The sequence below is a fragment of the Protopterus annectens genome, chromosome 9.part0 (genome assembly GCF_019279795.1).
Source record: "Protopterus annectens isolate FY-2018-M chromosome 9.part0, PAN1.0, whole genome shotgun sequence".
Lineage (NCBI taxonomy): Eukaryota > Metazoa > Chordata > Ceratodontiformes > Protopteridae > Protopterus > Protopterus annectens.
The window spans coordinates 471208879-471235536 of NC_056743.1; the positions used below are offsets into that span (position 1 = coordinate 471208879).

Genomic DNA, 26658 nt, shown 5'->3' on the forward strand with positions numbered 1-26658 from the left:
CGGCTGCTGTGACTACAGAGTGATCCAAGATAGCTGATACATGGAGTCTGAGATTTTCTATCCTTTCCGGGGTGAGAAAAATCTGAATCTAATCCAACCATGCCCCGATGAAGTCGATGATCTGAACCGGAGCCAGGTGGGACTTGTTGATATTGATAGTGATGCCCAACTTGTGAGCCAGGCTGAGGAAGTAGTGTAGGGCCTGACACAAGAGACGTTTGGTGGATTGGTGGATGCAGTGAAGAGCCAGTCGTCTAGGTAGGGGAATACCTGAATGCCCTGAAGTCTCAGGTGAGCCGCTACGACCGCGATAACCTGGATGAACACCCTTGGGGCTGTCGTGAGACCAAAGGGTAGGGCTCTGAAATGAAAGTGAATGGCCCCTAGCCGGAAGCGTAGAAACCTCCTGGAGGTCCTGTGAACCTTGATGTGATAGTAAGCGTCCTGGAGGTCTAACGAGCACATCCAGTCGCATTCTCTCAGAAACGGTAGAATGGACTGTAGAGTGACCATCCAGAATTTTTGTTTCTCTACCGAAAGGTTGAGGATAGACAGGTCCAGAATGGGCCTGAGGTCCCCAGTTTTCTTTGGCACTAAAAAGAACCTGGAGTAGATGCCTGATCTGGATTGATCTGGAGGGACCGGCTCAATTTTGCAGCAGCTTCAAAACCTCTATGGCTGCAGCCTCTCTGTGAGTGGGTGGAACATCTGGAAGGTGTGCTGGGAGCTATGGGACATTTAATGAAGGGGATAGAATATCCTCTGGATATGATGCTCAACACCCAGCGGTCTGCAGTAATAGACTCCCATGCCGACTCCCATGCCCTTGGATGTAATGAAAATCTTCCCTTGACTGCCTCCAGAGTAGAGCAGCCGGGCAACCCCTCAGGGTTGCTGTGCGGGTCCATCGGAAAAAGGTTCCCTAGACCCGAAGTCTCTGGGACCCCCTCTACCTCTCTGACAGCATCGGTCTTGTCCCCCTCTGCCTCTGGGGGAACGAGTATTCCTGAGGGTCACGAAAGGACTGATTTCCAGAACCACATCTTCTTTTGCCCCTTTTGGTTCCTGGAATAGGACCTCTGGGGGTTAAAGAAGCGGATTCCGACGGCTGACAAAGTCTTTCTGTCCTTCTCACTCTGGGTTAGTGTGTCACGTACAGTCTTCCCAAAGAGGGATGATCCATCAAAAGGGGCATTGATGAAAGATGCCTTAAAGGGGTCCGCAAATTGACACAGCCTGATCCAGGCATGACGCCTCAAGGGAACGCCTGTACCAGCAGCTCTAGCGGCTCCCTCCGTAGCATGAGAGAGGAGACGCATAGAGGTATTTGTCACTGATTTCAGTGTAATCATCTTCGCAGTGAAAGACTGCTTGCCCTGTTGCGACAGAGTCTCTGGGGATGACTCAGTTAATTCCGATATAAGGTCACGCTGCAGTCGTATGACATGTGCCAAGTAATTCTGAGCATGAATAGAAAATGTTGCTAACTAGTACATGCACTTCCCGAAACTATCCATCGACCTGGACTCTGTCTGGTGGATGAACTGAGGAACTCTCCTGTGCCAGTTCCTTCTTTGTGGCAGCTGCAACCACCAAAGCATCTACCGAGGCTCCTTTGCACCATGCCTGCCTGTCTGACGGCGGGGAAAGAATTTTGTCTGGCCTTTTGGGTATAGGCTCTACGGTGTCAGGATTCTTCCATGCCCTAGTGGTGATTAGGTCCAAAGGGTCCGCTGGAGGGGAGACCCAGGAAGTAGATGGGCCTGCGCCGAAGGCCTCCAGGAATACGGACTCATCTGCAGAGGGTTTGGGGACTGACCAACCTCCTCTTTGGCGGAGGATCTCCATAATGTCTCTGAACGGGACGTCCTCGGAAGGTGATCTGGGGGAACCCTCTCCTCCCTCCAAGTCCGTATGGACTTGGGGAGTCCAAGTACCTCTTCTTACACTTGTGCTTACGAGGTTCCTTTCCAGTGGGACTCTGGAGAGGATTCATAAGCCTCCGGGGGTTCCCCGAGGGGAACAACCTGTTGTTGCTTTGGCACGGGCTGTCCCTGAGATAGGATAATGGGAGCAGAATCCAAAATCAGAGGGGTCTGGGTAGGATCAGAGTAGGTGAGCTGTGGTCTCAACCCCTGGGAGAGAACCCTTTCCACTTCCCTGAACACCGATGGAGAGCACACCTCCGTAGAACGTAAGGAGGAGGCTCTCCCCAGCACTTGAGCAGGGATCGGAGCCAACTGAGGGGTAGTCTGGGCACAGAGGATGGGATCCGAAAGAGCGAGATCTCAACCCTCGGGTCCGACTCCCTGACCACGGCTCCAAGAGAGTATTCTGGATCAGAGATCGGATCCGAGGAACTCAAGGTGACGGCCGGCGTAGATGAAATGAGAACCATCGGTGCTGAGGGGTAGTCTGGGCACAGAGGATGGGATCCGAAAGAGCGAGATCTCAACCCTCGGGTCTGACTCCCTGACCACGGCTCCAAGAGAGTATTCTGGATCAGAGATTGGATCCGAGGAACTCAAGGTGACGGCCGGCGTAGATGAAATGAGAACCATCGGTGCAGACCCACAGCTCCGAAAGGTCTCGTACCCAAGAACCCCGAAGTGTCATGTCGGATCGTGGAAGGAGCAATAGGGTGGAACATAGTTGAAGGAGGACCCTCTCCAATGGGATAGGGCCCTGGCAAGACCCCATCTGAATCTGGTTCTGGATGAACCTCATCAGCCTGTCCATATCCAGGTCGAAGACACTCAGAGTCGACCTAGAGGAAGTGACCAACTCGGGTCTGGGTCCGATCTGAGGGGAGTGCCTCGGCTCAGATGGCTCCGTCAAGAGACGGGGAGAGCGGAGCAGAGGAGAACGAGACCTGGGTGCCTTTGAAGAGGGGCTGGAGAAAGAATCCCTGTCCGGTGATCTTTTTCTGGGCCTGTCCCTCTCCTTGTGGCGCCTCTCCTTATCCCTTCTGTCCCTACCTCTCTGGGACGACTCCGATGAAGCAGGCCTGGCGGGAGGTTGAGTCCCTGCCTGCAGAGTGTCACTGGCTGGAGAGGAAATGGAGGCAGACTCTAGGGCAGAAGCAGGTAGCTGACCTTTAGCCACAAACTTAGCCCGGCAATCCTTCAAAGCCCTAGTGTTAAAGCCTGAACAAATGTCGCAAGATGCAGACAGATGGGCGACCCCTAAACACAGAACAGAGTGTGGCCATTGGCTGGTGAGAGCTTGTGACCACACTCTGTGCACTTCTTAAAAAGAACCTTAGGCTGTTCAGCCATAGTAGAAACAGTAAAAGCCCTAACGGCCCACTCACACACACACTCTAACAGGGATTGGGCCTAGGTGGGAAACCATTATCACAAACACAAAACACTTAACTTTTTTTTTTATAACTAACATGACGATTGAACGCGAAAGGAGGAAAAAAAAAAAAAAAAAAAGGGAAAGGTATTCACACTCAACTAGCACAAAAAGACCAAAAAACCTTACCACCTTGCTTAGAGCTCAGAGACCACAATGCTGACTCTTACAGTGGCAAACGAGATCTAGGGATAGATGGGAGGAAGTGATGTAATATAGGTAAGGGAGGGGCTTGGAGCTCAGAGCTGATGCTTGAAAAGTTTTGCCGGCTCGGATCCGTATACCCATATGTGCAGAATGAATGAAGTCAACTACTTCAGATCTTTGCTATAAAGATAAGAATAATGAAAAAAGATCAATACTGGCCAGAGCTCTCTAATGACCTCCGATCTGTTGCAATGGCAAACTAGATTTGAGGTAGGACAGACAGCATCATGGGATAGGGACTTGGCCTCGAGCTACTCTAAGATCTTGAGCTTGTGAAAGTGGCCGACTGAGCCGATCCCATGTGTAAGAATGAACGGTGAGATTGAACAACTTCACATTAATACTTAAACTCAGGGATAATCTGCACAATCAGGGACAAAGGAAAAGTATGCAGATGGGGGAGAAATGTAAAGGCAAAATCAAGGACTTTTTGGAAAAACTGGGACAACTACTACATTAACAAACTCAGATAAGCAGAGTTCCAGTAACTGCTGAGGTAGTCAGGAAAATAAAATAAAATAAGGGCATTCTACAAATGAGAGATAGCTGTAAGGGAGGGGAACATTATGGTAGGAGGGACTGGAGGCAAAAATCAAGGAAGTTATGTATAATCAGTGACTGCTGACTTTGTGGGGAAAGATGCAATTGACAAAAAAAAAACAAACAAAATTCAGACATCCAACCTCAACTAGACATATGACATGCATGACATGTACATGCATACATACAAACATCCATTTATACTTGGATACTTCCTTTAGGAAGTGCTGCGACAGTCAATAGTGGAACAAGGCAAACTTTGGTCAAGGGAAGAGGCAGGAAGAACCAGGTCTTTTGCTTTACAATAGTCTCTTAGCATCATTTCTTCAAAATGAAAAAGAAATAACTCAGAGAGGCAAACACAAATCAAATCAAAGAACCTTGTTGGTGGCATGGAAAAAAAAAAAATCACACCTCTGCTTCACCCACATGGACCTGCATGCACAGGAAATTGGGGAGCAGAGGGGTGATTGGTTAATTTAAGTGTGTAACAATGACTTCCCTTCACAGCAGTTGCCAGACAGCGGGTCTTATTTGATGTGCATGACTCTTGACTCACAGCTGCTTCCTATGGAGCAACACACGAGAGGTCAAGAAGACAGACTGATGGTCAGAGCTCCATGACTGCCACAGACGATTGTTCAGTCCCAGAATTTGAAAACAGAGGTTGAAGGAAAAGTTCTTTCTGTACCCTCTAATGGTTTTCTTGTCTTACTTTGCCTAAAGGGGGACATCTAACTAAGAGTCAGTAGCCATGGAGGACTGAATAATGGCTTTGAGACAAGAGTTTAAAAAGAAAAAAAAAACGAAGACTATTAAGTTACTACAAGTGTGGTCTTTGAGGGTAAAGGAAAGACAACTATCTCAAAACTGGATGTCATGTGATTCCCCCAGACAGAAGACACAGGCTGTGTGGGAAACCTTGTATGAGATTAGTCTACCACACACGCATCTTCCCATTTTGCTAGAGTTAACAAAAAAAACTTTGTGAAAAAGGGGAAGATCCTCCCATGGGGTACTTCTCTGCCCAGAAAGCTAATATGTAAAAAGACTGCCAAAATTGAAGTTGCAGTATACACACACACGATGCCTCTTCAGTGGCAAGAAAGTTCTGAATTTTGGGATCCATACATGTGCTTTAATACCAATACATCCTTATACTTTAAAAGGACATAAGATGAGTCAGTGGCGAAGGCACCAAAATGCTTCGTATACTGGCCAGATGTCCAGTCCTTGGCAGTAAACATCCCATACAACTAAGCAACTGCAACAGTGATACAATGAACATAAATGGGATATAACCCAAATGTAACAATTTACTGTGTTATTCTGAGGCTTCTCAAAAAGATTGGTGAAAATAGTTTAATTTTGACTGTTGATACACAAATTATAAGCCTACTAATAATATTTTATATTTAATCATTAATTTAATAATAAAAATTCACTAACCAATAAAGTCTTCAATATTTTTCTATGACCTCCATAGTAATCTCTCTCCATTTGTCTCTACCTCGGCTTACATTATGTACCAAACACTCCCATTCTTTTGTAAATCTGTCCTTAAAGGCCTTCTAGCACCATATGTACTCCTGCAATTTGACCCATCTTTTCACACTTCTACCTCATCCTCTAGTTCATTCATTCTGTAATGCAATGCACCTGCCTAGTTCTGCCACTGTTAGTTGCCCCCCTCTCGTGTTCCTTCTCATATTTTAGAGTGAAGTACAGTGTCCTGTAGTGCCATGTCTCCAGCTGATCTCCACTTCCCATTCCTGCCCTAAGAATCAGGAAGCATGCTGTGAGATGGTCTCTGCTTGTTACTGGCATTCATACCTTTAGCCCTTACTCCGTAAAAGCTGATGAGAAGTAGATAGAGAATATTAGCTTCCCATGCCAACATCCTTAATTGCTATTTAAGTCTATCTTATAAAAGTTTATAAAGTCTCTTGTTCTATTCTTGAAGAGGCATATCACAGTTTACAGCTAGAAAACCATGTTTCCCAGTTCAGTAATGTTGTTCTTAATACTTTAAGTTTTTCAGCCTGTTATCATCCCTCTTTGCTATGTTAGTCTGATTACTACATCCATCCATCTAACAAGGGTCTTCAGTCTTCCCCTTATGTCATAAAACAAACATCTCTATGGTTTCATAATTTTCTTCTCATTATTTTTATTTCATTTAACCAGGTAATCTCACTGGACAAGTATCCTTTTTCAGGGATAACCAGGAGCACTTCTGGTTAGTTGCATTCCTCAAAGTCAGAGTGGGGAAATGGAAGCTGAAGGAATCCAACTCTTGCACTACAGGAAGAAACTTAACACTTCATGGATTTACTTGTGTACTAACTGCTGCACAATATGCCATTCTCAAAATCCTTAACTGTGCATTTTAACTCCTTATGGTCATGCACCACAATTCTTCCCTTCTCTTATGCCCCATGACCTTCCCAAGTACTATGACTCCAGATAAAAGCAAGCCACGGATCCATCAATATGGGTCATATCATAACATATGTGCATAAACTTGGACGGTTACATTTTGCTTGCCTAACACAATCTGTAACACCACATACCAAAATATAAATGTATCCTGTATTTGAATAAAGTGAAAGTTATGTACTTACCATAAAGACAGATCCACATTGTCTGATTCTTGTCTGGTTCAACACATGGGTTGTTGGCACAGACTCTGAAGCTTCTTTCGGTTCTATGGCTCTGACTACTCCACCCTAATATCTCAGACTTGAGTTTTCCCCAGTGTAGCACAAATACCCTACAGAGTTTTCCCCAGTGTAGCACAAATACCCTACAGAGTTTTTCCCAGTGTAGCACAAATACCCTACAGAGTTTTTCCCAGTGTAGCACAAATACCCTACAGAGTTTTCCCCAGTGTAGTACAAATACCCTACAGCTGTATACATATGACAACAGTAATACAAAAAAATAAAGGGGAGAGAAGGCAACAGTCAGAGCAGGACTGTTCACAGAGAGGGAACCGAGTAGTAACCACCCAGTCATCATGAAATAGTGTGTCAATTTAGGAAGGGGAAGGAGGGTGGGAGGTTGAACTGTATAAAAATCAAACATGGATTTACCGTTTTAGTAAATCCATAACCTTTAACATCCAATGTTGTCTATTTTCATCCGATTCAACATGTGGCAGAGATACCGAAGTTGTCTTTCTTGGTGGTATCAAGGAAGGGCATTCTTGAAGATGCTGTAGCTAAAAAGTACGTGAACCAGACTGTACACCCAGTTTATAATGAGACACAAAGGTAAGGATTGTGGACAATTGTACAAAATAAATATCAATGTGAAGTTTTCTGAAGAAAGATGTCAAATAGAAATTGTTGTAGTGGAATGATCCTTCGGTTTAGATAGAGTCAACTGCTCATTACAAATAAATGAAATCCAGTCTGACAGCCAATCTAGACAGGGTAACCCTTAGTGACAGTTTTTCACAATTTCTGTTTTGAAAAGACCATTAAACAACTGATCTCATTTTCTGAATTGCTTCATCCTAAGATGGTAACACCTCAGTTGATTAGCATCTAACAAATATAACGTGTCCATCCTTGTTAGAGTACATGAGAAAAACACCGGTAGATGTATGGACCGATGTAAGTTTGATTAGGATGCCACCTTGGGATGGAAGGACACATTAGTTCTGAGAGAGACACTGTCCTTGTGAAAAATACATAGGGAGGTTTACAGGAAAGTGTCCAATTCCAAAATTTGTCTAGCTGATGTAATTGCTACCAGAAAATTTTGTTTTCCAGGTCATAGATTTTAGGTCTGCTGTGGCTGCAGGTTCAAAGGGTGGGTGCATTGCAGCCTGTAGCATAATGGTAATATCCCATGGAGAAAATGGATCCCTGATGGAAGAATGTAAAAGAAGGGCTCCTTTCAAAAAGGCTTTAGAGATCTTAAGGTAAGCAAATTAAGAATCATGGTCAATGTGGAACTTGGAGATAGCAGCCATTTGAACTATGACGTGGAATAATTGGAACCTTTGTCAAAGAGTTCAAACCAAAGTTCTAATAGGGACAGAACAGGGGTGGAGAAAAGTCTAATCTTTAAAGACTGCCAAGGTATAAAATCTCTTCCATTTGTGTCTGGTTTCCGAGAAGAGGATATGATCTTGACTACTGTGTTGGGAAACCTGGCGTCTCTGGCTGTGGTCAGAACTGGAGAAACCATGCAGTTAGCTTCACAGATGTTTGGTCCAGAGGAGGCAATCCAGATGGGCGAGACAGATCTGGATAATAATCCAACATCCATAGGGGGTGTGCCAGCAGAGGCCACAGGAAGGGAAACCATGTATGTTGGAGCTATGAGGATAACCCCGGCCTTGCATTGTCTGGCTTTCTGGATGAATTTGTTAGAGGTTAAGGAGAAAAAGCATACAGGAGACCCAGGGGCTAAATGCAGACCCGAGCATCCCTGTGAAGGGATAAGGCTGCATTTGTTGAGGGGACAGGGAAAGAGGTTGCAGCAATGTTGGTTTCAGTAATGGAAGATCAATGTTGTCACTATTGGGCTGACAGACCACTCGTGAGGCATCAGAACAATCTTGCACTATCCGGCCTCTAATATACTGGATGAACTTGGGATGTGCACTGCTATCAGAAAGCACCGTTAAGACATTGCCCACTGCCAGACCCTCATGGACTCTCAACAAAGTAGATAGGAATGGGTTTCTCCCAGTTTGTTTATGCACAGCACCACTGTCTGTATGCATGGATATCACACCCTTGGGGAAAAGATCCTGAAAGACCCACATGCTAGCAGGACCACCCTCATTCTCTTTGAAATATCCTACCACCCACCCTAGAAGGGGAGGAGTCCATGGTTAGTACTGCTACTGGAGTCTCCATGTGAAAGGGGCGACCTTTATCATGGAAGATGATGTAATCCACCAGGAAATGAGCTGTTTGCATATTTCAGTGAGAATAATGAATGTATGTTCTGAGACCATTGTACTGCTAGGGTCCTGTGGAGTTCTCATGTGGCACCTAGCTAGAGGGAACCATCAGTACTGTAGAAGCCACTAGACCTAACAGTCGTAGGATCAGTTTCACTGGAGGTAAAGTTTAATGAAGCACTTGCATCACTACAAGTTGCAACAATAAAACCTTGCCTTGGGGATGACTGGTAATCTAAGTTAGTACTGAAGTGCCATCCAGTGATCTCTAATCATAGTGTTGGTGTAAGTTGGCATTTGGGAAAATTCACTACTATCCCTAATTTCTGCAACCATTGGATCGTAAGGTCCAGATGGTTTAAAAGTACTCCACAAAAAATATAAACTGGTAACTAGATGGGCAACTTGAAAATGAACAAAGCACAGCAATACACATTGCGGCCAGGTTGCTTAAATAACAAACATATGTTTTAATCAGTTTTCCACTTTCCACCCAAACATTGGGACTTCCTCAGAACTATCTTCAAAAAAAATCAACGTAATTCAAGTACAACACATTAACCAGGGAATTTCAACTATCCAATCACTGTTCAGAATGAGCAGCTTGGCCTTGGACTGAAATAACTATTTTCCATCTGTATTTTGTGAAATTTTGTAAGCTTTTGTTCAAATGTGACCAATGAGTATCTAAGGGATAAAGAAAATCTTTGGTACAGCCAAAAAAAATGTCCATTCCCTGATCAAACCATTCCTGTAAACTTTTTAACAATTTAAGGATATTCAAATTAAATCACTAGTAGATTTAAGTTGGTTAATTTTTAAAGTTCTTTGTATACATTTAGTTGGTGAGACAAGTGTGGATCTCTCTAAATTAATTTTAAACAGTTATTGGATATTTGAAATTGCTTAGTTAATGCATTGTATTTAAATTACATTGATTTTTACTGAAGATAGTTTTGAGGAAGTCCCAATGTCTGGGACAAAAGCACTCAACTGTTCAATTTAATAAAGCATATACTTGCTGCTTAAACCAAACCTGGCAGTGGTGCATGTTGCCGTGCTTTGTTAGAGTTTTCTGTATGGTGTAAAAGTAAATGGTTGGAGGCAGCTGGGACTGTGGTGAGACCAAAAACCAGGGCTGTGAATTGGTAGTAACTGGCTCTCAGCTGGAAATTAAGAATCTCCTGGACTGCTTCTCTATCTTCCTGATAGTAAGCATCCTGGAGATCTACTGAGCACATCCAATTGTCCTTCCTCAGCAGAGGCAATATGGACTGAAGTGTGACCATCTGGAATTTTCTCTGTTTCGTGAAACAATTTAGGAGACCGAAATCCAAAACTGGTCTGAGGTCCACTGCCTTTTCTGGTACTAAAAAGAACCTCAAGTAGACTCCGAATTCTAACTGGTCCTGGGGGACCAATTGGATGACTCTTTTCTAACAGCTTTGAAATTTCTACTGCTGCTGGTTCCCACTGACTGGGTGGAACCCCGGGAATGTTTCTCTATTTCGGAGGAGGAAGGAAAAAGGGAACGGAGTAGCCTATGAAAATTATCTTTATACCTTCATGCCTGGCAAGATAGAAGCACATATTCTTGGGTGGTAAAGACAAAACACACCCGACTGCCTCCAGAGTGCAGCAGTTTGATAACCATTCGGGGACACTGGTACGGCTTCTCTTAGAAAGGATAGTGGAAGCCCCGATTGTGCAGTCTGCCTCTGCTCCAAGGGCATCAAATAGAGTTAACTCCACCTCCGCCATGAAAAGGCCCATCTCCAGGAGAGTCTTGGTAAGTGCTCCAACACTTTCAGAACCACAGTTTTTTCCCCATCCTCCGATTCCTAGAAAAAGATTTTTGAGGAGTGAAGAAACATATTCTCACAGCAGATGGACTCTTCCCATCCTGCTGACTCCCTGTCTAGTTTAAGTGCGTCTTTCACTTTGGGTCCAAAAAATGTGGATCCATCAAAAGGGGCATTGACAAAGGATGTCTTGAAGCTTTCTCTGAAGTCACAAAGTCCCATCCTGGCATGATGGCGAATGGTGATGCCAGTGCCTGCTATACTGGCCGTGCTGTCAGCTGCAATAGAGAGCAGACAAATTGCTACATTGGAAGTGGATAATTGGGAGTCCACCATCTTCTGGATATCTGCAGGTAATATACCTGAAAGGGATTTGGAAATTATTTTATAGTCAAATACCTCTGAAATCTAGTCATACAAGCCAAATAATTCAGAGATCTATCAATCACTAAATCACAAGTCCTTTTCCCAAAACTGTCCATCATTCTGTTATTGGGTGGACAGAGGAACTTCCTACAGATAATTCTTTTTTTGCAGCTGCTGCTACCACCATAGGATCTGCCTTCTTAGGAATAGGCTTCACCATATCAGGGTCCTTCCAAGCCTGTTGTGTCAAAGCATCAGAGGATCAAGCTTGTGTCAAAGGATCACAGGATCAACAGGAGGTACTACCCATGTTCTTCCAAGAACACTGACTAGTTGGGTGAGGGATCTTGGGTATACCATGCCCCCTACTGGGTGAGGGATTTTTGGTATACCATGCCACCTACTTCATCAATTCAAGGATTTTGCCAAATGTGTTGTCTTCTGAGGGGGAGTGGGTGCACCCCTCCCCTTCATCCAAATCAGTGTCTTCTATAAAAGATTCTGTAAATGAACTGATTTGCTTCTGTCTACACATCTGCTTCTTGTGTATTACTTCAGGAGAAGACCAGAAGGGTCAGAATCGGACTAGGAGCCAAGGCAGCATGACATCTCGGGAGCTTGTGTTTCTGACTGTCCCTTTGTGGCAGGATAAGAGGAACGAGAGCTAGAGACCTTTTGAGGTTTAGTTAGTACTATACTGACTAAGTGAGCCTTCTGTTTGGTCATGGAGAAGACCCTATGAAAAAACTCGAAAGCCGAGGATGCAACTGGCTCCAAAGACCTGTCCTTGTCAAAGCACAAAGAAGACACCTGGGCACGGATGTGCCTCAGCCCAGAGGCTCACCTCAGATTCGAGCTGTCAAGAGACTATGCTCTGATAGGTAGGGAAGGCTCCAATAATGTAGTGTCAAACTTTCTCCTCGGACCATAGTACCAGTGCTTCAGCTCCTAGTGTCTTCCTGGTTCACCTGTTTCAGCGTAGAGAGAGGGGAATGCTGTCAGGGTCAAGATAACTAGAACTGTTGATTCCAACAAAGGTGCCTCTGTGCAGGACAGAACCTGGGTGACTGGTGCCAGAGTAGGGTTGACCAGTACTGGACAGAAAAAAAAAAAAAAAAGGCGCGTAGGTTGGACCATTAATTGGTAAGCATCCAGTGGGTGGTACTGAGAGAACCCAAAGAAGGATCAGAGTTTTAAACTTCCTCATTATCCTATCAACATCCTGCTTAGTGAGACCTGGATGACTAGGAGGAAGAAGCCACAGAGGATGGTCTGGAGAATTTTCTTTCTTGAAGAAATGGAGCATCTAGTTCTGGCTCACCAGTTCCATCGAGAACTGGGGCCAAGGGGAAGAGGAATGGAGCCGAGGACCTGACTGTTCTGACCTCCTAGCCAACTTTGGATAAGGTCCGGCTGCTACTTTCAGATCTGGAGAACATTTCCTGCTTGAATCCGAAGAATTTTTTTTCAATCTTATCTGACTTGTCCTTTTCTTTGTCTTTATCCTTGGCCTTTTCTCTGGGTTTAGTCAATTTGATGGAGAAGCTGAGTGAAAGAATGCACAGGACTGACAGTCTGAGCCTAGGTGGGAAGGAACTGGTCAGTATACACAGAGCAGTTGAGGGTCCTGAAGAGGCAGTTTGTGCTCACACTGTAAACACTTTTTAAAATCTTGCGATCCTGACATGGTGCAGGGGGGAGGGGGGAACAAAGATAGTGTAGCAGCAACAATTAAAATAACAGCAATGACACTACAAGACAATCAGGGAAAACAGTTTGATTACTACCTATCAAAGTTACCAAACTACCTATATACTAACTACACTAATTAACTATGCTTCTTACTGTATAACTACAAACCTCAAACCACACTACATTGTAGGCAAAAATTTTGAAAAATGAGAGAATTCAAAGAACTCTCATTAAGGAAGGCATGACTTGAGGAAAAGGATATAGTTTATCTTTATGAAAGCAGCCCACAAGAACAAGTCGAACATCTTCACAGCAAATGAGATCGGAGGTATTAGGGTGGAGTACAGGAAATTGTGAGTAGGGGAGAGGTCAGAGCCCTGGAACTGAAAAAGAAGCTTCATAGTTGGTGCTGAGGTAGTATGCAGTCAGACCTGACAACTCAAGTGTTGGATCGGATGAAAACAGACAACATTGGATCTTACTTTCTACTCAGTATTTTCTGTTATGTCTGTAAAGTTGATCCCTCCAGCCTTGCACAGAGTACACAGTTATTTATACTGACTCCAGTTGTTTGATGTTAAGTATGATCTTTCACAACTTCTTGCCATGTATATTCTCTCTAACAAATCCCATATTATACAACTCTCCTTTCATCACTTATGTTTATTTGTCCACACTAGTGTCATTTTACTTCACTCTTCCACATTTCAACTTAAGACCACAGTTTTAATGCATATTGGCATTATTTCTTTCAATACCTGCCCATCTTTTTCACTTAGCAGAAAAAAAAAAAGTCACCAGCATAGAATCCCTGATTATTCCACATCTCTTTAGGCACCTGCCATCCAGAATTCTTTATTTCCTCACAACAAATCTTAAGTCACTTGTTGAAATTCTCTGTATTTCTGTTCTAATCCTGTCCACACCTTACATGAACATTACCTTAAAGACTAATGAGTTAATTATTTCTGCAACACGTCTACATGTGCATAAATCACATGTGAATTGTTCCTCTGCATAATTGCTGCCTTTAGCAGGGCTTGAACTGCACTACCAAACATAATCCTTAAACACACACACACACACACACACACACACACACACACACACACACACACACACCTTCAGGCAGACTAACAGACAGACACATGCACATGGTCAAGCACTGCAAAGTCATATTTCTTTCATGACTACCATGAAACACTGGGGAATATTTAGAAACATTTGCTGCTATGGAAAGCACTAATTATTGTAACAAAGTGTTTTTTCAAGCTTTTCTAGCTTCATGGAAAGTGGCTAGATATGTATCTAAAGTAAATGCACTTACTTTAAATGCATATCTAATCACATTAGTCCCATTTTTGTAAAGTACTACTCTCAAAGTAGCATTTCGCACAGCACTACTGATGTTTAATATTTCTTAAGCTACTACCTCAAGTGGATGTAAATCACACAGCATCTACTGGAACAAGTAGTGGAAGTTCCCTAATGCCCCTGCCGTATGTCCCCAAGTAGCAAAAAATGCCACTTTGCATCTCCCCTGAAAAGAAGCCATTAGCCTAGTGGGACTAAGGGACAAGTCTGGTCAAAGGATAAATAAAACAATATTTGAGCTGGTTGACAGAGTAGGACCCACTAGATGCATAGCAGTTTTTTTATACTGATTACGGGAAATCTACCCAGGACACCAGAAAATATATGCAGTTTAAAGTACATGAAAGCAGAATTTCAGATTTCAACCCAGTTTTTACTCTTCTTTACGGTTTTGTTACAGGTTGAGCTCTTCACCTTTGCACAAAGACATACTGTTTATAGCATTGTGATGCAATTTTTCTTCAGTTTCTTCTTTTTATTCCACTTGTTTATTGTATCCTTGTAAACTGACATCTTTCTTACACTGAAGTCTGCTGATCTTTGTGACCAGTGATACCAAGGGAGGGTTAGTGTGTTTTTGCATCCACAGACTAACAGAAGCATCTCTACACATGCACAGAGTGTCTCCACTGAAGTCAGTGTAGTACGCATCCTATGCCAAACCCAGCCTGACATCACCAGGGATTCAGTAGATTTTTTTGGACTGTGGTTTATTAAAATGTTTACACAACTTTTTATGAAAAAAAACTCAGACATATTTGGAGTAGCATGGTGGGTAATGCACTGCAGCACCTAAATTCATATGTCACAATGGAATCCATGCATTTGAGCGAAAAACCTTTCTGCGATCGGGTATAACACTGACCGGTAATGTCGAATACTCACACTGGCGAATGGTCAGAATGTCGAACAAAACACAGAATTAGACAATTCCGACCACTGTACCATCTAAACAAGCGCTACCATGGGTCAAAAGGGGGGGGGGGTATTTTGCATTTCATTTGCATTGTATTCGCAATTATGCAAATTCGCTGACCTGCTGTCGCACATTTTCCAATCGGCCATCCACCGGCTGACCAAATGTATGCATACCGTCACAATGCATATGTAATCTCCAACATAACACTAATAAAATCTTAAGCTGCACAATTAGGAACACAAGACTTCTCGTAAACCACCACCACATGGTGCAATGCATATATAATCTGACAAAAGATTAAAAGTTTTAGTAAAAGCTATACAATTAGAAAGCTTAGAATTTTGTTCAAAGTATTTTCTAGTGTATCTGTCAAAGAGTACTACAAGTGTTACAATTTATAAAACTTAACACTACACAAGACACAACTGTTTACATTTCTGTTGCATTTTCAATATTGATAAACTGTCAAAACTGTATAACATTTATCATTTCAAGCCATAAAAATTTGATAAATAGAATACTGTGTTGTAAATAACACATTTAATTGCAACATATTTAAAATAAATATGACTTTTTTTAGGGGGACTATGCTTTCTTACATTTTCTGAACTGGGCCTGTGCACCTCACAGCCTCCTTAAACCAAATACACTAATTATGAGGGTGCCTTACCAGAGCGTAAAGGGAAAACCAAACATACCTCCCACACCAGTGGGATGTCAGTGTTAGTATACTCAGTTTGTTGGAGGTCTGCATGTTAGCACAGTCCCCTCCTATGAAAACTGAAAAAAAAATGATAACATTTCAGAAATTGTTTGATTCATTTATGCTTGGATTTGTTCTTATACCTGTGTTACAAGTTATAAATTCAATTACAGAAGACTTACAAAGCAATGTGTGTGCCTAAATTTAAGAAAACAGGAGAGAATACTTTCTTACCTGTGGGGCAGTTCAAGCAGCATATACCATTACTAGCATGGTGATCAGGATCACATGCAATATTCCTCAGAAACCTTCCTGTGATATTTTCCTCCTGAGAAAATGGTCTTGAAAGGGTCACAGACAAACCAAGCTGAAAATAAAGAAAAGCACTGCTTTATGCTACTTTAAATAAAATGCAAAACATTTTCCAAGATGGTAAGGACTACATTTTTGATATGATATAAAACATTATTTTAATGTTTTTAAGTGTGAATTGTGCAACTTTTTTATGCTAGAAGACCAGAAGGCACTGGGATCTACTCCCTTTCCAAGTGACTGCATTGCTGACACTGCAATGCGGTACCTCCCTACTGCTGCATTGTTGACAGACACCGCAGTGCAGCAGTATGGAGTACTGTACTACTGAGCAGCTCGCCCTTCGGATAACATTAAATCAATGTCCCATCTGCTTGAGTTGATGGTAGCTCAGGTGGATGATGCATCTCCTCAAGTAGTAGGAAATGCCAGTTTGTGTCTACCCTGAAAAGAGGCTATTAGCCTAGTTAGATTCACAGCATTTTTTTCACACTGATTATGGGAAATCTGTCCAGGACACCATAAAATTCCCCTGCTCTTCAGTGAAAAAGTAAACAGCATGCTTAACATTCAGATGAACTACCGCCATAACAGACAAATGGATTTTGGTTCACCATCTTATCAAACGGGTATGACCTCAACAGTACAGCACCTCCCCCATGTTGCACTGCACTGTCAGTGTTGGAATATGGCTTTAAGCAAATGGTACTGAGAAATAACTTACAGCACTTTGCTCTTCCCATCATCACAGCTGATTATTTACCTGTTCTGCTACTGAATAACACATTGGCTACAAACTGTTGCTGATAATCTGCAAAATAATACAAGTGTGAATATTTACCTTGGTCAGTCAGACAAAATACAATAGCTACATTTTTTTCATATGACAAGACAGAATTAGAATATTGAAAAAAAAAAAAAAAAAAGTCCTAGCATTACAGCTGCAGATAATGCTACCCAAGTGGACATAAGAATTATAAACTCCTCACTGCATCTGTTTAATTAGAGACTTGGCTGAGAATCAGAAAGAACCCCACCACATGTGCAGACTGCTGTGATCAAAAGGGGCAGTCTACACACTCAACTCACAGAAAATGCAATTTAGAGACATGGTTAACCACAACTAGTAAAGACCAGCTTATTGGCTAATCTGCAGGTCTCTGAATCATGTGGAATTACCACTAGTGCTAAAACACTTTTCTGTGGCAATCACTACTGGCAGTCCACATGTCGCATCGGCACAGTTGCCCCCCCCCCTCACACACACATATGCATTCAGATACAGACATAACTCACACAGACCTTTCACCTGTCCCTAATTTTACAGAGCATTCCTGATGTTGCCACTTAAGTGCCCTGTCCCTCATGAATCTTGGACAACTGCAATCAGTCAATACCAGACATTAGAGTTTCATACCTCTTATTGTTCAGAAAATTACTTGTGATGCAAAACCTTTTGTTCTTCTACATTTTTAAATAAATTAAATTAGAGTAATACTTAAAGAACTTTCCTCGTGTCTAGTGTGCCCCCCCCCCCCAAGTACTACAATCATTTTCTTTAATTTAGGGGAGTTTAGAGGCATATCAGCCACCCCTCTCACATATACACACACACACACACACACACACACACACTACGCACCCACCCAAGACCAGTCATACCTCTGCAGTCCCATACACACTCTGCATCATACATACAATCATATACCATCCCCACTACAAAAAAAAAAAAAAAGGACTTTAGAGTGCATTTTCCTCTACTCTTTGCCAGACTGTAGACCAAGAGCACACAGCCATCTCTCTGGCATTACAATTATGACAATCATGATGCTTGCCTAACATACACTGCATTCTGTGTGAGCCTGACAAAAAACATTTTCAAGCTGTATATCTAGCTTCTACATATATCTGTAATGACAGATGGTTTCAAGTTTATGTGGGAGTGGTGCAAAATGACTCTGCTCCTACACCCACATTACACAGCAAATATGTGCTTCAATGTATTGCAACACTTTCACAGTGATAGTCATACTTGGTGACTTAATAAATGTCAAATGCTCTTCTCATCCATTCATAAGCGACATTTTCAAGAGAAAGAGATAAGCCTGCAATTTAGTCAATCAAAAAACAACTGAAGAACTTGCAGGTATGTGTGGCACAGTACCTCTGTGAAAGGAGAAACCACATCACACATGAGCTACAGGCCCGCTCTTTGGTGTGTGTGTGTGTGTGTGTGTGTGTGTATATAATGGCACTGTCTTAACGTGTGGGAATTAGAAGTTATGTACCTACCATAACGTTCCATGTTAGTGGTCTTCTCTCGCCTTCTTTCTTGCTGGATGGGTTCGGAGCCGATCCTCGGCTCCGACTCGGCACTTCTTAGCTTGAGAACTCCTTTTACCAGCTCGAGGCAACCCTATATCCCATGATGCAAGGCGAGACTACCTCAGATCTCGTTTGGTAGCTATAATACCCTGCTAAATAAAAATATTCCCAAAGGAAGAGCAAAGACTAACCTAGTAGAACTAGGCAAAAAGTTCTTAAGATAGACTCTTCTACTGAAGACTCAGGAGAGTGAAACCTGAGAAAGAGAAGCCCTTCAAGAACTGTCCAGGCCAGGGGGAAGGAGGGAGGGACGCAAGAAAGAAGGCGAGAGAAGACAACTAACATGGAACGTTATGGTAGGTACATAACTTCTAAATGTTAAGTTGTCAATCTCGCCTTCATTCTTGCTGGATGGGACCGCGTCCCTAGCACCTGTATCCCGGGTGGCTCAATGGAACAGACTCTTGAGTACTGTGGAACCAAAACTGGCTCTGTCCCTGGAGGCCAAATCTAATTTGTAATGAGAGACAAAGGTATGAGGAGTGGCCCAAGTAGCTGCTGCACAAATGGTATCAATGGGCAGCCTATCCTGAAAAGCTGTAGAAGTGGATAGGCTCCTGGTTGAGTGTGCCTTCAGTTTAGAGGGTAGTTGCTTGCCTCTGAGCTAATACACGTAAGAAATGGTGGAAGATAACCATCTGGATAAGGTCACTTTTGATACTGGGAGACCTTTCCTGTTTTCTGCATAGGAGACAAATAATTGGTCTGATTTCCTGAATTGTTTAGTTCTATGCAAATAATACCTGAGCTGATGATGGACATCCAAAAAATGAAGCTTTTGTTCAGCTCTGTCAGAATAATTTGGGAAAAAAACTGGTAGATCGATGGATTGATTAATATTAGTTTGAGAAACAACTTTGGGGAGAAAGGATGGATTTGTTCTCAAGGATACCCTGTCCTTGTGAAAAACCAAGTAAGGGGAACAGATGCAGAGAGCTTGAATCTCAGATACCCTTCTTGCTGAAGTGACAGCCAGTAAGAAAATAGTTTTCCAGGTCAAACATGAAGCAGACGGTTCGAAGGGTGGTAAAATCAAGGATGCCAACATTAAATTCAGATCCCATTGTGGAGGAGGATGTTTTATTGGAGGCTTCAGGAGAAAAACTCCTCTCAGAAAAGCTTTGCATAGTCTATGTGACATAATGTTATGATCTTGCAAGCCAACATGATATTTGGAAATAGCCGCCAGTTGAACTTTGACTGTTGATGAAGAAGATCCTGACTGAAAAACTTCAGCTAGAAAATCTAAAACAGAATGCACAGGTGCAGTAAAGGGATCAATGTGCCTGGAGTTTGCCCAAAGGGAAAAACGTCGCCACTTGCTAGCATAAACCGTTCTGGTGGACGACTTCAAAGAAGCTATTAAGATATCTCTGACAGGATCAGAGATCATAGGAAGCCTGGCTAGGGAAGGAAGTGGAGCAACCAAGCAGTGAGGTTGAGAGAACGAATGTCCCAGTGCTGTTGACCCGATTGGTGGATCAAAAGATCCGGAACTGGGTCCAGATGCCAAGGCTGCACCAGGAGGTGATGATGCAGAGTCGGAAACCAAATTTGTCGAGGCCAGTAAGGGGCAATGAGAATCAACTTGGCCCTCAAAACGGTAGCTTTCTGAATGACCTGTGGAATTAAGGGGAAAGGAGGAAAGGCGTACAGAAGTCCCCGGGGCCAATCCTGGGTTAGAGAGTCTCTCAGGGGTTGGCCTGGTAGGGGAAAGAGAGTGAAGAAGTCCGGGCATTTGTTGTTTTGGGGTGTAGCAAAAAGACTGCAACAAGGGGTGCCCCACTTCAGAAATATCTCGTCCACTATTGATTGATTGAGAGACCACTCGTGAGGCATGAGAATGGCTCTGCTCAGTCTGTCCGCTAAGAGGTTGGACCTGCCGGGGATGTGCGTTGCTATCAGAAACCGGTGAGAGGAGATTGCCCAAGTCTGAGAGCTTCTCGACACAAAGGATAGGACCTGGTCCCGCCCTGCTTGTTGATGTACCAAACCACAGACATGTTGTCCGTTTGAACTGCAATAGTCCCCGCGGGAAGAAAGTCGTTGAGGGCTTGCAACGTTAAAAGCACCAGGACATTTATGTGCAGATGGTATTCGATGGGTTGCCAAGTCCCGTGGACCATCCTGCCCTGACAATGCCCCCCCCACCCGATCAGAGAGGCATCCGTAGTGACTGTGGCAACTGGAGGAGGGGGAACAAATGGTCGGCCCTGATGAAGTAGAGGGGAAGATATCCACCAGGTTAGATGAGTCCTGCACGATTGTGTAACTAAGATTTCGTGCCTCACAGGAAGGTTCTGGAACGACCACTGAGCGAATAACATCCACTGCAGAAGACGCATGTGGAAGCAAGCTAATGGTAGAAGTACAATAGCCGCAGCCATAAGACCTAGAACTTTCAGAACCAATCTGGCTTTGACTTTGCTGCTCTGCAATAAAATCCGAACGTATTTTTGGATGTCCAGAATTCTCTGATCTGTTAGTCTGGCTAACAAACTGACGGTGTTTAATTCTGCGCCTATAAAGGTGATAGATTGGCAAGGCAGCAGAGAAGATTTTTCGAAATTCACCGATATTCCCAACCTTTTGCAAAGCTGCAGAGTGTAGTCTCTGCTCTGAAGAAGCTGATGCTTGTTGGTGGCGGAGAGGAGCCAGTCGTCTAAATAAGGAAACACCTGGAATCCTTGACGTCTCAGATGAGCTGTGACCACTGCCATGCATTTGGTAAACACTCTGGGGCTGAAGTGAGGCCAAAGGGCAGGGCTCTGAATTGATAATGACTGGTCCCTAGCCGAAAGCGGAGAAACCTCCTGGAGCGCCTGTGTATCTTTATGTGATAGACCTTCAGGACGCGTACTATCGAGCACATCCAGTTGTCCTTGCCCAGAAAGGGCAGAATGGACTGAAGCGTGACCATCCGGAATCTTGCCTTCTTGACAAATCTGTTTAGATTGCTCAGGTCTAAAATAGGTCTCCAATCTCCCGTCCTTTTGGGGACCAAAAAGAATCTCGAGTAGACGCCGGATCCTACTTGGTCTGCTGGAACAGTCTGGACGGCTCTTTTTTCTAGGAGCTTTGAAACCTCCTGTTTTGCCAAATCCCTTTGACCAGGTGAGATGTCTGGAAGGGATTGGTGAGGTACGGGATACCTTTCGAAGGGGATTTTGTAACCCTCGGATATGATCGACTGTACCCACATATCTTGTGAAAGGGAACGCCAGGCTACTGGGTACAGCGATATCCTTCCCCCGACTGCCTCCAAGGGTGGACAGTCGGGCAACACCTCAGGGATGCTGAAAGGGCTTCTCAGGAAGAGACTCCCTGTTGCCCTGATTCTGAGGACCCCCCCTGCCTCTAGGGCGTCTATTATTGTTACCCCCTCTGCCTCTGGGGGTAAACTGACCACGCGTGTCCGGCGCTGCTCCTTGGGCTTTACGGAACCACATCTTTCCTCCTTTCTGACCCTTGGGATAGGGTCTAGAAGGGGTGGAAAAATGGACTCCTATGGCAGAAAGAGTTTTGCCGTCTTGCTCACACCTGGTCAAGGTTTCCTTCACCTGAGGTCCGAACAAAGCCGAACCGTCAAAGAGGGTATTGGTGAAGGACGCCTTAAAGGGGTCCACGAAATTACACAGCCGCATCCAGGCTTGACGCCTAAGAGCCACTCCTGTGCCTGCGGCTCTGCTCGCTCCATCGGCTGCATAGGATATGAGCCGCATGGAGGAGTTGGTTAAAGAATTTAGGATTGCTAGCTGTGAGGCAATCTTGTCTTGAGCCCCAGCAGCTGAAGGATCCTGAACCACTTCACCTAGTTCCTTGAGAATATCTCTTTGAAGTCTGGTGAAATGACAAAGGTAGTTCAGCGAATGCATAGCAAAGGTCGCTGAAGAAAACATCCGCTTGCCATACCTGTCCATGGACCTAAAATCTTTGTTAGGAGGATGGACAGGCACTGAAGGATCCGCAAGTTCCTTCTTGGTGGCCGCCGCCACCACCATAGCATCCACAGAGACGCCCTTAGAAAGAAACTGCTTGTCTGAAGGGGCCATAATAAATTTGGATGGCCTCCTGGGGACCGGTTCCACAGAATCTGGAGCTGCCCACGCCTTCCGAGCCACTACCTGTGTAAGTGGGTCGAAAGGCGGAGACACCCAGGAGGTGGAGGGTCGGGATCCAAAAGCCTCCAGGTATACCGACTCATCCTAGGAGGGGTCAATGGAGGGCCAGTTCCCCCTCTGTTTGAGGAGTTCAAGGATGTCTGAAAAGGAGACATCCTCAGAGGGGGACCGTGGGGAACCCTCCAACTCATCTAAGTCGGTATCAGATGTTGTAGACTCAGGGGAGTCTGTGTGTTTCCTCTTACACGTCCTCTTCCGAGGGGGTTCCCCCGTGGGATCAGGAGAAACCTCGGAACAGGAAGTTATTCCCAATGGGGAAACCTGGGGCGATGGATCCCTGGGCCTGAGAGCAAGAGGCTGGCAAGAGACATCAACAGGCACCGAAGAGGGAGGAGCTAAAGGGATGGACCGTTGACCTGGCTCAGGTGCCAGGACACTCCTCATCACCTCAAAGGCTCCTCTCCCAGGGAGGCCAGAATATTCCCGTTCCGAAGAAATAGGAATTCCCGGTTCCACTGAGAGAGAAGGCTCCGAGGCCAATGTCGGTGCCGAGCTTACCAAAGCCGAAGCCCCGAGAGGGAGAGCAGGGTCGGACAAGGGTCCGATGCCACTAGCCCCTCGGAGCCGACAAGGAAACTCGACGACGGATCCCTCCAAGGAAGGTCTCATGGAGGAGATCGGAGCCGAGGCAGCGAGCCGAAGGATGTATCGGTTCCGGCACCGACACGGTCGCTGTCCCGAGAAGCTCTGGCTCCAAACTCTGGAGGGGAGTCGGAGGAGGAAGTTCAAGGGGAAGAGCAATAGCCAAAGTCTGCTGAGACGGGCTATGGAGCATTTGGGCTAGTGCCTGTGACTTCAACAGCCTGCTTACCACCCTCTCTAAATCGTGGTCAGACAGCCTGGAAGATCTCGAAGATCGGCTCCGATGACTCCGTTCCGACAAAAGAGGAGACCTCGGAGCCGAGTGGATCGATTCCAAAGAAGGGGACCGAGATCTCTTCTTGGACGAAGCCATCGGAGCCGACGTCCTCTGGGTTCCAGATGGAGCCGAAGGCTTCTCGGCTCCGTTACTGGATAACACGTCGGCTCCAGCCGGAGCCGACAAGGCAACTGTAGATTGAATGTCGGAGCCGGTAGGAACCGACAATACCACATCAGAGGTAGAAAGATCGGCTCCAGCCGGAGCCGATCTCGACTCCGAAGGAGTCAGAGCCACCGGGGAAGGCTTAACAACTGTAGCCTGAACCTTAGGTGGCTTTGAAGGTTTACTCGACCCAGTCTTAGTGGGTGAACCTTCTGGCTTTAATAAGCCACGGAGGATCAATTTGTTCCTCCTCTCCTGCAGGACTCTCTGGCTAAAAGAATGACATATGGCACAGGAGTCCTGCAGGTGTAAAGGTCCCAGGCAGTAAACACAAGAAGTGTGACCGTCTGTCAGAGACATTTTCTGACAGCACGAGTCACACTTCTTGAAGCCTGAGACATTTCCTTCCTTAGACATAGTCTAAGTAAAAACAACACTCACACACTCAAAACAGTCACACTATTAATCCCAAAAAACACACACACAGATAGGGATTAAGAAAAGAGGCCTAGGCCTAACTGAAAATATAAACTTAACTATTTAACTAGAAAGTTTTAAATAAAGGGGAAATAGGGTGGGCTGTAGAAACACTACACACTATCTGACTATGAAATAGAGCAAGGGAGAGAAAAAACCCTGACTAAATTGTTTGAAAATTCAAACTCACCTGAGCTGGCAAAAAAGAGACCTTTTCGCAAAGCGGCAAACGAGATCTGAGGTAGTCTCGCCTTGCATCATGGGATATAGGGTTGCCTCGAGCTGGTAAAAGGAGTTCTCAAGCTAAGCAAGTGCAGAGTCGGAGCCGAGGATCGGCTCCGAACCCATCCAGCAAGAATGAAGGCGAGATTGACAACTTAACATCACTGTTTTACACACTTTATTGCTTATTTTTATTCAATTTCTGTTTTTCATTTAATGGTTGGCAGTAATATACTTCAGGAAATCTCTCCCTCAGCATTTTACAAGACATATGGAAGAAACATATCTGTAATGTAGCGGTTCTCTTAACAAGTGATGCAAAACATTCCACAATCAGCTGTTTAGTCTATTCAACTTTTCTTTATTCCTTAAGAATGCCTTCAATAGTAACTAAATGACTCCTGCTTGTCATACTGCCCTGTACAGCTGTGGTATGAAAAAAGGAAAGTACTTAAGGAGTACAAGTAACTGCACCAATGGTCTACAGTTGTCAAGTAACAGTCTGATTCACAATGAAAAATAAGCAGAGAAACCTCAAAATAAAGACAATAATACGTCACATTATTCAGTACTGAAGATGTGGGGCTGAGAAGACAGTAGGCATTGTGGGAAAAGGTCAACACTTTAAAAATAGGGAGAGTAACAGAAGGAAGTCAGTATGGTTCATGAAGGAAGTAAGACTAGTTGTAAGTAATAAGGACAGCGCCTGCAGGAAATTAAAGTGAGTGGAACAGACCAAATACGATGAAATAAGAAAACATGGCTACAAGGGAACTAAAGTTCAAAACAAACATACTTCTGAAAGAAAGAGCCCACAATAATCTTTACACTGGCAAAAGATAGACAGCTGATGAAGGCAGTGAAAAAACAGGTGAATATCCTGAATACATTCTTTGTTTGGCATTTACAAAGGAAAAGCAAGGCCACATAATAGTATGGGAAGATACCAGGCCCAAGAGCGGAGGATGCTTTAAAAGAATGCAAAAGTGACATGAGTGCAGTGGAGCAGGAAGAGGACTGAAAAGATGCAAGACCTAAATGACAATTCTATAAGGATACTAAGGAAGCAAAACAAAGTCACAGCACTCCTCTAGTACATTTCCACAACAGAGCTCTACAAGAATTCCCCCAGCCTAGCCCAGGAACAGAGCCAGGCAACTACAAAAATCAGTTATTCTGATGTCATTTGCAGATACGTTTATGGAAAAAAAAACGTAAGAGAAAGACTATGCCTGCTCCTCCAGAAGACTGCACTACATTATCTAGACCAGCATAAATTTACAGTCAAGACATCATGCCAGACTGGGTAACAGTAGAAGTAGATGAATGGCATCTGATCAATGTAAATTACTTGGGAGTTCAAATGAGTCTAGGGATCCTCAACCTCGGTTCAGAGGCCAATAAAGCTATGCAATTGGGTCTAACAAAAAATCCCTATACACAGCAAAACCAACATGGAAAGGAGAGACCCTCCCCCCATAGCATGTTTTTTGAAGGCACAGGAGCCTTCTGCTTGTGATAACCAAATGGGCAAAATGTAGAACATATACAAACAGCTTCCTAATAATGTCAACTAGGAAGCTCACGAGAGTTAAATGGGTTACTTTACACTTATAAAAAAGTTCCTTTGATGAATTAATGATTAATTTCTATTGATTTCCAGTTTGATGACCAGGGAGGTCCACTGGGCTCAAAGAGCCCGTTTTCAGTGGAGGCCTGGGGAGAAAAGCTCCAATAATACATAGTACAAGCTCCATAATATGAAGTACAACACATAGTAGAAAACAAACAAACTAAGCAAATTTTACATTCAATAGCAAAAACTAAACAAAAGTTAAACAGCAGCTTGGAGAAGGATATAAAGCTTATGTACATGTTTAGTAGTGGAGAACAGCAGTACAAGGTTAAATTAATACAGAGGTTTAAATCATCTGAGAATAACATAGAAGTAACATTAGAATGGATGAGTTCTTTATGCATGAATATTAGCACGAGTTAAACTGATAGAGGCTTAAATCCTCAGAGTGGTATAGAGGTAGCATTAGCATGAAGGCAGTACATAGGGTTAATCAATAGTGTGCAAGGAAGAACAAACTGTGTGTGTTAAAGTATTTATGTATGAAGCAGGTTAGGTAGGTGGACTGCAACTGCATTTCCATTTTTGGGAGCG

At 44.0% G+C, this 26658-nt stretch overlaps 1 protein-coding gene across 1 annotated transcript in view; it reads right to left on the reverse strand.

Annotated features, from left to right (window-relative positions):
* Positions 1–26658, reverse strand: part of LOC122811276 (tumor necrosis factor receptor superfamily member 10B-like) — a gene marked incomplete in the record, with an annotated part of 590662 nt that overhangs the window by 455696 nt on the left and 108308 nt on the right. The window contains 1 exon segment of the mRNA XM_044083011.1: positions 16122–16254. Within this exon segment, the coding sequence (XP_043938946.1) occupies positions 16122–16254 (133 nt within the window).